The following is a 12,645-nucleotide window of genomic DNA, read 5'->3' as shown; positions in this document are numbered from 1 at the left end:
GTTTTAAAAAATAAAGTTGAAACTAGGAATCAGTGGTCTTGGCAGAAAGCAGACAACAAGCAGATCTTGTTGATGCTGTGCAGTGTGAGAGTGCTGTGGCTGCTGGGAGGATACCAACCTCATCCCACAAGCTCAGGTTTCAGAAGCAGTATTTGTAGCCAGGATCTGAGTGGATCATTGCCAAGGATTTGTATTTCTATATGGAGGAGGACATGAAACTTGTACTTTTAATGAGGACTGGTGAGGGTAGTGAAAACTCAGGGGGCATTTGTCCCCCCGTTTTTGTGTGGCTGTGGCCTCTGTGGTGTGCTCAGCCTGCACGTGCCTGTCCTCCCTGCCTGTCCCCTGACAGCAGCCTGCTGCCTTCTGCAGGCAGTGGGGCACTGGGAGGGATGCCGGTGAGGCACAGCACCACCCTCTGCTCATATTTGGCAAGTGTATTTCATTTGTGAAACATTCGTTCATTTCATTCATGAAGTCCAAAAATATTTGATTTGAGCCTGATATTTTAAATTAAAAGTCCTAGTAGTAGCTGCTGTTTCTATGGTCTCAGGTGATCTTTATCTGACAGACATAATCCACTTTGTTTTTTTTATATCAACAGGACAATCTTCAGGGTTATAAGACCCAGAATAAATTTTTAAATAAGGAAATTTTGGAACTTTCTGCTCTACGAAGAAATGCAGAAGCAAGAGAGAGAGAATGGCAGGCAAAGGTCAGCTTGTTCTCACTTGGCAATGTCTAAAGCAGTTTTCCATATTTTAGCTGTAAATCTACCTAGGAACTGGAACAACTTAAATGTATTAAATATGATAGTTTAAAACAAAATTCCCTCTTACTCCTTACAGACCAATCTTTCTGAGTGGATTCTTAAAAGAAGTAATTGCTTTTAAAATTGTGTGGCCTGGTGGAACGTTTTTGATAATTTATGTACAAAGGCATGTATATGTCTGAAAACATTGTTTCCTCAGAATTAAGGCTGTAACAATTTTTTTTTAAAGTGTCAGTGACAGGCTGTGTAAGGAATTTGACAGGGCACAGAGTAGAGCTTTCTCCTGAGCATGCAGGATTACTATAGGATGGCAAATGTAATTTGGGAGTTTCTGTCTAGATTAATTTGAGTGTAGAGATGTTGCAGGTAAATAATGAAGATTTCCAGTGCTTGGGGCTAGGGAAAATGCACACATCTGTAAGTAAGGCTAGATACCTGTAGCTGTAGGGTTTGCTTTTGTTTTTTTTGGAAGCCATGCACTCAGTGGCCAGGCTTAAATGCTGTATTTTTGGCATGGAGGTGTCTGTTTACAATTCCTAGATGCTATTACCTAACTCATATGCCACGTAAGTTTTTCTTGTTCAAGCATGCACAGACTAAAGCTGCTACAACTCAACCACTTTGTTCTTTTAAGGTATTTCATACAATGTAGTGATAATTAAGGTTTGCTCAGATTTTCCATATGCAAAACTACAAGTGGTGGAAAACATCTGGTCTACTATGCTGCCTTATGTTTCCTGGTGTTACAAAAATGGGAAAGTTCAGCTGACTGGTTTTGACTTAAAGGTTTCTAAGTAGCATAAACCAATAGAATAGCGTTGAGCCATATTTTAAAAGAAGTGTAGGACAAAGTAAATGTCTGAAGATTTATATAATATATATATGTTGTTTTCCGCAGTATACCAGCTTGGAAGCCAAACTCTGCCAGATTGAAAGTAAATATTTGATCTTGCTTCAAGAAATGAAAACTCCTGTTTGTTCTGAGGATCAAAGTCCTGCTCGTGAGGTCATCACACAGTTACTGGAAGATGCCTTGAAAGCAGAAACTAGTGAACAACCAGAACAGGCATTTTTGAAACCACACCTGGTCAGGTAATTTGTTCCTATTAAATTAAATGTATGTGTGTCTTGGCTAGTGGGCTCTATTCTAACACTGGAAAACAGACAATGAGGATATACTTTCACGTTTGGGTTATTTATTGTATTTCCCTTCATGAATGACAGAATGGTCATGAAATCTTTTTAGCTGTAAGAATACCAATTTGTTGGGGAATACATCTGGTGCAGGTGGAGATGCAGATTGAGCTCTGAGTGGTCTTATCTGGGAGATAAGGGGCCATGAACTGCCAATTCTTTACATAAGAAAGGCCTGGTGGCACCAGCCAGGGGAGGGACACTGGGAGACAGCAGGAGCTGAGGACTCAGGAGGAAGAGCGAGACTTTCAAGCTTGGACTGTGAGGGGATAAAAGCTCCAGGATTCCTTTGTTGAGGGCGCTTCATGGCACCAGCTCGGGCTGTGTCTGTGTTTCTGTGCCTTGAATAAATTCTTTTATGGAAAGAGACATCTGAGACTCTGCCGAGGGAAGCCTCAAGTGGAACTGGTGAGGAAACCTGGCCTGGCTGTGGGTGTGGGGTGTGCAGGAGTCCAGCGGATATCGTTGGGGTGCTTTGGCCCCAGCAGTGACAGTCTCTGTTGGGAGTGTGGCTGCCAGAGAGTCTCGGGAATGGTCACAGTGGGAAGTTTCACTGACACATTTATTCATTCATGCAGATACAGTATTAAAATTAGATGAAGGTATTGCTCTATGGCTGCTGAAGGTGAGCTGCTGAGGAGATGGGTACATTCAAACTCGACATGTTCTTAAATAAATTGCTTAATTTGTGTAGTAATATATACAGGAACATGACCACCAAGTCTTTTGTATATGGAATTGTACAAGTAATTGTTAAATGAAGAATATACTCCAGAAAAATGTTTAATAATAGTTAAAACTTAAGAGCTGTGGAGAGTGGCTTTGAAGTAACTCTATGGTGGGAACTGGAGAGCTTCAGAGCTACTGAACATATCTTAAAAGCCTTTTTTCTTCCTCTCTGTTTCAGTGAATATGATATATATGGTTTTCAGACTGTTCCAGAGGATGATGATGATGAGGAGAAACTAGTAGCAAAATCACGAGCTTTGGACTTGAGATCACTTTCACTCAGTGAAAATCGAGAGATCTCCACAGGAGTGAAGTGGGAAAACTATCTTGCAAGCACAATGAATAGAGAGATGATGCGCTGTGTGGAACTGAAGAACCTCATTCGGTCTGGAATTCCACATGAACATCGTTCCAAGATGTGGAAATGGTGTGTCAGTCTCCATGTCAAAAAATTCAAGGACAGCACTGTTCCTGGCTACTTCCAAACCTTGCTTCAAAAAGCTCTGGAAAAACCAAATCCTGCATCTAAACAGATTGAGTTGGATCTCTTGAGGACTTTGCCAAACAACAAACATTACTCCTCCCCAACATCTGAAGGGATCCAGAAGCTGCGAAATGTGCTGCTGGCATTTTCCTGGAGAAATCCTGATATAGGATATTGCCAAGGGCTCAACAGGTAAGATTTTGCTAATCCTGGGTAATAACTATGCAGTGAAACACTTAGTGAGCCTTTCAAATCACATGTATAGCAACATGGTTTCAAACAGCATTTTGCCTTACGGGTTGTATGCTCATAATTTATAATAAACAAATAACTATCACATTTTTTAAACCAATGAAAAAAGTAGTTGACTTGGATAAAAAATTTTGTAAAATCAACCTGGCATCAAAACTGGAACGGGAATTAACTCATAAGAAATGAGCTACTTAAATGTAGTATTACACTGACTTCATGTCAGTTGTAGGGGATTGTGTTGCTTTTTTGTGCAAGAATTTGTTAGGTTTTTTCTTCTTTTAAAGCAAGCAGAAAAAAGTGCTTGAAAGTTTTTTTTGTATTGTTAAGGCAACAAATTTCAGCATTTTCCACCATTGTCTTCAATCAGAATTGCAGAATTAAAAGGGGATTCTTGTGTTACAATGCAAAGAAAAATTCTGATTCATTGCTGTTGGCCTTTGCCAGAATAGCTGTGCTACTTGGAGATCTGTAGTAAAAGAAGGTGCTATGTGAAGTAGGTGTGTTAGTCTAACACCCTGTGTCATCCCTGTGATGTAATACTATAGATGTCCATTTGTGCACTGTTTTATGTACTAGAATAGGCTTTTGAACTTAGAGCAGCTTTGTCATTTGAAATTGCACTGAAGAAGTAGTAGAATAGAGGCAATGAGTAACGTAGTAGAGGTGATGAGGCAGTGGTGGTAGCAGTAGTAGTAATATGGAAACCTCCACCTAACACCCTTAGAATAAACATCTCCTTTCTAAACTAGACTCTGTGTTTAGAGAGCTCTTAAAATTGGCAGCACCAACACCTCAAGAAATTCTTAGAGCAAGCTTTTGCCTTTCTCTGTTTTCTTATTTATCTGAATACAAATACTTGGTGTGGCTGAGGAGGCATGTCTTTGCCCCATCTTAAACTTCATTAAATTTTGCTATTCAGTGCTCTGCTGTTAATACATTTATCCCTGCTGAATAGAAGCAAATACTTGAAGCTTAATACAGCTTATGATACTATAATAATCTTTTTCTCCAAATAAACCGGTTTTCAGGTTGGTAGCAATTGCACTTCTGTACTTGGAACAGGAAGATGCTTTTTGGTGTCTAGTAACAATAGTGGAAGTTTTCATGCCTCGTGATTATTATACTAAGACACTGCTGGGATCACAGGTATGTGCTCTGCCAGGATACAGCCTGGTCCTGTAAGCTTCAGCCAGTCAAGAGCTTTCCTCTGCAACTGTCTGATAGGCCTCTTTGGTGGGGGGACAAGAGTGGGGTTGACAGGGCAGCAGGGCACTTGTTTAGACAAGGACTGTAACGCTGAGATGGTTGTTCAGTGTCCTGCTTGGAGCTGCAGTCCTTAACCCCCCTTCTCATCATTAGCTTCACAACACTGAGCTGTGTTATCATTCCTTTCCTCCCATTTGGGGGCATGGTGGTGCTGGGCTCTATGGGAGGGCTGGGGTGAAAATGCATTTGCAGTGCTGTGGGCAGTAGCCACTGTAGCATTCCTGATTCCAGGTAATGCTCTGGTACAGGCTGCCTCCTACAGCCAAGTGTTTGCCCAGCATGTTCTCTGTTGCCATGCTCCTGCACCAGTGCAAACACTGGTGGCCTGTACTAGAAACACCCCACCTGTGCATGAGGAGCCCTGTGAGACCAGGGGTGGGTTGAGAAGCAGACAGGGGCAATGTGCAGTGGGGTAGCTGTGTGTGCTTTGGGTGGATCTAGCTTGAAAGTGTTAGCTAGACAGTCCTGGGTTTCCTGGTTACCTCCAGAAAAACTTGCACTTACAGACTGGTAACAACCCTGCTTTGAATGATGTGCTGGAAAATTGGAACAATAACACCCTATTTGTCATCTCTTTAGGTTGATCAGCGAGTGTTCAAGGATTTAATGAGTGAGAAGCTTCCACGACTGCATGCTCATTTTGAACAATATAAAGTTGATTATACTCTTATCACTTTCAACTGGTTTCTTGTGGTGTTTGTGGACAGCGTGGTTAGCGACATCCTTTTCAAAATCTGGGACTCCTTCCTCTATGAGGGACCAAAGGTGAACTGAATGGGCTAAGTTTGTTCATTACTGGATAAGGAAGTACTGTGGTGTTACTGAGTGCAGAGTTGGAGGAAGGTTGTTTTGCAAAACTCCTGTCAGTTAAAATGACCGGTAGGGAAAAAACAAGGGAGGAACTGTGCATAAATAGCTATTCAAAACATTTTCCAGCATTTGGAAAGAGGCTGGTGCAAGGAAGGGAGATTAAAAGGGAGATGTGATTTGAGGGCTCAAATGCAGCCTGTGCAAGTGGAACTCTTGTTTGGAATTTATAAAGATGACCATGAGACTCAGTGTATTCTGTACTTTAAAAGAACCAAATATTGTATGTATTTTTATCAGGTAATATTCCGATTTGCCCTGGCACTTTTTAAATACAAAGAAGAGGAAATCTTGAAGCTGCAAGATTCAATGTCCATTTTCAAGTACCTTCGCTATTTCACACGCACCATCCTTGATGCCAGGTGGGTAACTCGGACTGGGGTGGCATTGAAGGCCATGGGAGATGTCTGTCTTGTGGCTTTGGTGTTGTTTTCACCTAGAACGTAATTCAGATATAAAGCAATTAGAGACAAAACCAACTGCTAGGATTTGTCATGAGCACTTGCACCTAGCAGAGACAAATCAGAAGTGATGAAGGCTTAAATAGTAATTTTTAGGTGTGAAAGAGATTACCTTGTTTAGCTGTTGTGTCATGGTAGCAACACGTCAGAATTTCAACTATAGGTGAAGTTTCTCTCTGCATTGCAGATGTAACTTGTAAGTAAAATGTTTTATGATAAATAAAAACACATCCTGGCTTAAGCATTAAAAATGTGAGCCATGTCCCCCAAGTCTTAGATAGCTTACACATGGTTAATGCACAGGCTACTGCCACATAGCTCCAGCTGGTTTTAAGATATACTTGGAAGCAGAGGATAAATACAAATTAGTTACTCTTCTGGTCTTCAGTCCGTGCATAGGACTTACAGTTTGTAAATTAGGGTTTTGTGTTTTTAGGTTCCTGGTTTCAGGACTGTAGAGCAGCAGATTAATCTTAAAAAGAAAAGTCATACTGGGATTGGTTTAATGTCTGAAAATGTTTTGCACATCTTTTGAAGCTCACTAATTTTCAATTTAGAGCAAAATCGTATATTGAAATTTGAGATGTTTGTTTTTAATGTAACAAATTCCACATAAATTTAGGCTGAAAGAGCTTTATTATTTTTATTTCTTGTGTTTCAGTTTTGACTGGAGAGAAGTTAAAACTGAATAATCTTGTGCTGGAAAGGGATTGCTGGGATTAATGCAGACAGGAAAAAAAACTAATTATTTTTTGTTCTTACCTAATTTGAAAAGATTATTGATATTTAATCAGAGGTGATGATTTGGTTTTCCATTCCTTTTCCACTTATGGAAATGATGTCTTGATTCTCCTGTCTCCTTTCTGGTGCTGAAATAACCTCTTTTAAAGACTTCTAATACTACTGGAAGAGATCTCATTTTGGTGTTAACAAATTGAACTAATTAGGGGTCACTGGGAGATGGGGAGTTCAAGTGAGGACAGAATTCAGTACATCAAAGATAATTGCACTACAAATGTGCTCTGTGCTGATCTGTAAGTCTCTGCCTTTTGGGGTTTTTAAGAGTGGAAGTAGTGGTGTAGGGCCACCTAGGGAATAAGGATTTGCCTGCTAGGACTGACAAGACAGGATTCAAGCTGCCTGGTTTCTTATTCTGCCATACTTGTACAAGTTTTACAGCATCAACATTGGAGCAGTACAAAAGCACGTAGAATGAGGTTTTTCCTGATATGGACGAAAAAATCATCCTGTTGTAGAGGAAAAATTCAGAAATATTTATTTGTATAGAATTCATGGATGTTCTGAAACGGTTAAAAATCATTCTGCACAGAGTTTTAAGTTCAAGCTCTGTAGTAAGAGAAAGGTCTCTACAGACGTGCATAATTATATTCTAGTTACAGGATGTCATAGTTGAGTGTTTCTACAGATCCACGGCATGTTGTGCACAGGTAGAGAAGCTGTTGGAATATGTTCTGTGTAGAAATAGCAGGAAATCATTCCTTGATTGCTCAAAAACACAAACCTGGCCTTAAATCAATTGTCCAAATAAGTTTTCTTAATATTTATTTCTGAATTCGAATAGAATAAATATTCCAGTTCCCCTTTTTTCCTTAGTAAACAATGAGATATTTTTGGGTGTAGATCAGCAATAATGATGTAGTTAACTCTTTTTGGACTGATTGGACTGACCAGTTGCTGGGTTTGCTGGGACTGCAGGATGGTATGATGCAGCATGACTCTGCAAGGGGGCTGGATCCTCTGTGGTGCTTTGCTGTGTGCCCTGACAAGTTTGACTTGACACTGGCCCAGAGATCTCTGTGCTTCAGCCAGCAGAATCCCAGAGCATTCTCACTGTGTTGGAAACTGGCTTGTCCATGTTCTCTATTATCCTTGTCCACATTTGTGTTGTCCCAGGCTTAATCTGGTCTTTTAATGGTCAGGTTATCTTGGTTAACTGGAGAGCTGACTGGTTTGGGATTGAAGGAGCTTCAGTGGGTTCTGTGGAGGAAGTTATCCAATCTGTAATGGGTAACTGGATGTACCAAGTATTCAGTGTAGCCAAGGAAGCTCTGATTACCCAAGCTTTTGTCTTCTGCTCAGTGTTGTCAAGACTGTGATCTCTATAGCAGAGTTTACAGGTGGCTGGGGGAACTCTTGAGCATTTGATAACACTTTATCACTTGAAATAACCTTAAGCCTGAGTGCTTTATAGAAATTTCTTGCAATATTGATAACATCTGAGACTTGTTATGTGTGAAATAGACCAGATACATCTGACATACAATAAAAGTTGATACGGATGAAGTTTTAAAACTGATTTAAAACCCCACCAAATATGAATTATTGTCTTCTAACATTGTGTAATCTTGCAGGAAACTGACTGCTATTGCTTTTGGAGACCTGAACCCTTTTCCCTTACGCCAGATCAGGAACCGCAGGACCTATCACCTGGAGAAAGTGCGCTTGGAACTGACGGAGCTGGAGGCCATTCGCGAGGACTTCCTGCGCGAGCGAGAGACCTGTGTAGAAAAAAGAGACCTTATTAGTGATGATGAGGAGGATAGCTGAAACTACTTAATATAAACTGTTCTTTGGGATCGTGACCAAAGTGAGTTAACCTCCAAAACACTTTATTAATCCTGTCAAACAGAATGTAAACTAGTCACTTTTGGAAATATGCGGGACAGATTTCCAAATCCCAGCACTTTCAGAAATACCACTTTGTATGGAGGCCAAACACTTCTGTTTACATTTATGTTCATGGAATCATTTGTAGAGCACTTAATATCTGTCTCAGTTTAGTCAATCAGCTGAATTGACAGTTGTATTCTCACAGTGCACTATTAATACCTGGATGTGAAACAATAAGAAAAGTCCATGCTCTGTTACATTCATTGCCATTCTGAGTTTAGGGGTTTTTTGATGTAATCATATTTTTTGTAGTGCAGGCTCAGTGTGAGAGGACATCATATTTCTTGGATTCAGGTTGGCTCAGTCTAGCCATTCTTGAGGTCACTAACCAGAAAAGCATGGGATGAAGCACAGAAAGAACTTTCGCATTCCTTTTTCTTTCCCTGAAGTGTCATGCAGTGGATCACCAAACAGAACACTTGAATTTGTGTACTCTAAAGTAAAGGTAAAATAAGTACCGTTTTTGTCTCTGACTGTTGTGTACTGAAGCAGTGGTAGCAAACATCATTTCTATTTTTCAGGGCAGCTGTGTTGATAAAGATTGTCATTAATGTGACCAACATTAGAAATCAAACTCTGCTTAGTCAATTTTATTTGTATTCACTTTTTTTATTGCAATGGTTCAAAAAGGTCACAGCCAAACTCCAGATATTATGGAAGAATGGAGCTTGTCACAGGAGTACCATGCTTTCGTAGCTAATTTTTTGTGTATCTGTTGAAGGTTTGTTTTGTTATGGTTTTTCTGTGGGGTTTTTGGTTGGTTGGCTTTGTTTTTTTTTTTTCTTTTCTTGTAATGCTTCTTCCTCTTTAGGACCTAAGGTGAAGTCTTGTTCTTTAAGAAGAAGCATTCTTTCTGCATGATTGTAGAACTATTGTACAATAGTGGTAGTGACAGGTTTCATAAAACAAATATTTACCAATCAATCAAAGGATCCTATCAGTTGAAGGTTACAACATGCACATGGGAACTGAAGATCCTTTTCCAACAGAAACACACAATATTCTCTCAATGTGCTCAGCTTTACTGTGAGTGTTGGATGCACATCCTGCAAGACAGGGGTAAGGAACAACATCTGATCCGTTGAGTGGTAGTGTTTCTGCTATGGAAGTGTGACTGGAGGTCATTCTCTCTCATTTGGTGACCAGCAGTGTTCATAAATGGTTCTGGGGAGAAGGAGGGTTTATTTTTTGCTGGCTATTCTCTGGACTTTTGCAATGTTTTTTCTTGAACTGTTGGATCTTCAGAATATTGGATTGACTATAATGTGTCATGATAAAACTAGTATTCAAATACTAGGCAGCAAATCACTGAGCTCTGGGGAAGCAATTAATTGGCAAAAAACCAAAACTAGTCATTGGGAAGAGTCAAGTTCATCAAGCTTGTATTTTACGTATTTTGTTTTGGTTTTCTAGAAGTAGTAGTACTTTATTTGGTATAATCATGTAACCATTTTAGTTAGTTAGCTTAAGTGTGTGCAGAGAGCAATCCTGCTTCTGTTTCACAGCACTTTTTAAAAAACTCTTTTTAGGTAATGTAGTTGTAGCTTTCTCCAAGTAAGAATATTATAAGTTAGTTTATACGGAAGGGAACTATTTAATCAGAGGTGAAGTTGTAACTTAGAGAACTACTTTTGATATAAAATTTATGCTTCCTGTATGACACATAATTTTTACTTAGCCAGCAAATCCTTGCCCTTGAGGGACTGACAGTGTGATCATCTTGATTTATCTGTTATTAGTCTTCTAAAATGTCCCCTACCTTGTCTATTGTAAGCAGTAGTTGGGGTTTTTTCCTAATTCCCTAGTTACTCTTGGTTGTGTACTGGAGGGCAGGGTTTTGATATTATTGCATGTACTGTATTCTTTTTCTACTTACAATCAGTATTTGAATACAAAAATGGGACCAGGTTTTCTAATTTTCTAGTTATGCTGTCTTGGTTTTGAAAGAGCTGGTCTCTAAATCAATCTGTAATATAGGCTTTTTGTTTGTATGTTTGTTTTAATGGTTTTTTTCAAGTGTTAAATGATTTTTTTTTTTAAGGTGAAGATCTTCCCTTCAGTGACCACAGTTGAAATAGTAAGGTGAAGAATTCAGATGTTTGTACCTACCCTATTCCTACAATCTGTTATTCTTCGGCTTTGAGTCTTTACTATGAACTAGTCCTGTGACTTCAGGAGATGTTTTCAGACTGATTCCACTGAAGTCTTTGGGTTGTGAAGATAAAACTAACTTTAAGGCAACTGTTCAGGAAGTTCTTGAGCTGACAAAACACGACCTGCAACATTACAGGACCATTTTTTTCAGAGTTCTGCTGACAGTTCAGTTTATGTGTGCGTGTGTTGCACATTCTATTAAGTTGTTACCGGTTGTACAGTAAAACTAAGTAACTCTGTTTCTTCTGCCACGGTGTGACTGTAATCAATGAATGTTAGGAACCCTGTGGAAGTTGTGTTGTCTCTGGGTATTTTGTCAGCTTGCAAGTATGAAATGAGTTGATGCTGTTATTCTGAAGTTCCCAACAAGCTGTTGGCTTCATTTTTTTAAGCCTTATTACTGATTTAGTGATGAGTTGAAAGGTCAAAAAATTGCAGAGGCTTCTCACCTCTGGCCACTAGAAGTCTCCATGGAACAAAAGTAAGATGCACATAGTAGGAAGTAACATCAGGGAAGTTTGCCTTGCTTGATGTTGCAAATGTCTTTGGGTGCCGTAGTTTTCTAGTGTGCTTAATCTGGTAACCTTAGAAAGTAGTAACTCATTAGAGACATGCAGGAAACACAGGCAGTATTTAAACCTGATGAAACCAGGCCAAACCACAGTGTACCTCAGTGGCCTGCCAAAGCTGAACTGCATGGAGACCAAGAGTTTGTGTGTGAACTTCTGAAGTGGTGGATGAGGTTTACCATTCATGCCAGCAAGGTAGTGGGCACTTGACATGTTCATGCAAATGACGGCTGCCAAGCCGATATTTTAACTTCAAGGCCTTGCGCATAATGTGCAAAGAGTTCCTCATGCATGGTTCCCAGAATATGTGATGTAACCCAGACCACTACGTTGCATCTTGCAGAATATTCCTCCATCTTCATACTTGTGTGCATGGCTTCCCAGTGAAACTTTTCATTAATTGTTTCAAAGGGTCTATCATCTTCTGTTAAATAGGCAAAAAATTGGTGCACTACACCTTTAGTTATTAGAACTGCACAGTATTTCAGCTTGACCTGTACATGTGTACAGGTAGTGTTATCATCCAGTGTTATCCCATTGTTTGGTGTTGTTCTTTTTACCAGTTATGTAATCAACAAAAAGGATTTTTCTGTTGCCCTTTAGGTGTCTTCTGTGAGAGCTTCTTCCCTTCCCCTCAGTCTTTGTAAACATGGTAAGATATTTCAGCAGAAAGGGAAAGATTTATTTTTTTCTTTCTTGTATGACATCAGAAATGAATGAATGGTCTTAAATTTGACAGAGTTGTATGTTCGATCACATAACTGAGAAATGGCAAATTGTTTAATTTAATGAAATTGTGTAGCTGTTTAAGTGACTATTCCCTTAAGTGCCATGTTAAAAATCAGCAATATGCGGTACAAGAAATTTGAATCACAAACATAAGTGATGTTATCTTCATAAGGATTGATGTAAAGAAAAAATAAATTGTTTATTACTTTATAGATTGCTCTGGTTCTTTTTTTTTTCCCATAACAGATGGAAGTACCTGCAGGTGCCATCAGAACAAGCCAGTGGTAGAGCTTGTACTTTTGTCTGATAATGAGGTCTGAGAGAATCTCTATAAAGGAACATACATGTACATTTGTCTTTGAAGCATGAAGACGTGAACCATAGACATGTTGCATGCAGGTGATGCTGACTGGGTAAACTTGTGATTGGTGTCCTTAAGTTTCCTGGGAGAAGAGGGGAGGGGAGATAAAATTTGCA

The 12,645-nt window shown here is 39.5% G+C and overlaps 1 protein-coding gene across 8 annotated transcripts in view; it reads left to right on the top strand.

The window, feature by feature from the left end:
- Positions 1-12,378, top strand: part of TBC1D2B (TBC1 domain family member 2B) — a 31,654-nt gene extending 19,276 nt beyond the window's left edge. For 3 of the 8 annotated variants that reach the window (XM_069026364.1, XM_069026361.1, XM_069026366.1), the window contains exons 7-13: positions 605-715; positions 1,671-1,864; positions 2,874-3,371; positions 4,460-4,577; positions 5,277-5,462; positions 5,805-5,926; positions 8,398-12,378. In XM_069026364.1, the coding sequence (XP_068882465.1) occupies positions 605-715; positions 1,671-1,864; positions 2,874-3,371; positions 4,460-4,577; positions 5,277-5,462; positions 5,805-5,926; positions 8,398-8,593 (1,425 nt within the window). In that variant the 3' untranslated portion in view covers positions 8,594-12,378. The remainder of the gene's footprint in view (positions 1-604; positions 716-1,670; positions 1,865-2,873; positions 3,372-4,459; positions 4,578-5,276; positions 5,463-5,804; positions 5,927-8,397) is intronic. The other 5 variants (XR_011154314.1, XR_011154313.1, XM_069026363.1 and 2 more) reach the window with 5 other exon arrangements.
- Positions 12,379-12,645: the final 267 nt, after the last annotated feature.

The sequence above is a fragment of the Aphelocoma coerulescens genome, chromosome 10 (genome assembly GCF_041296385.1).
Source record: "Aphelocoma coerulescens isolate FSJ_1873_10779 chromosome 10, UR_Acoe_1.0, whole genome shotgun sequence".
NCBI classification, from domain to species: domain Eukaryota; kingdom Metazoa; phylum Chordata; class Aves; order Passeriformes; family Corvidae; genus Aphelocoma; species Aphelocoma coerulescens.
Note: the sequence above shows the minus strand (reverse complement) of the source record. Positions and strands in the feature narration are given on the sequence as shown.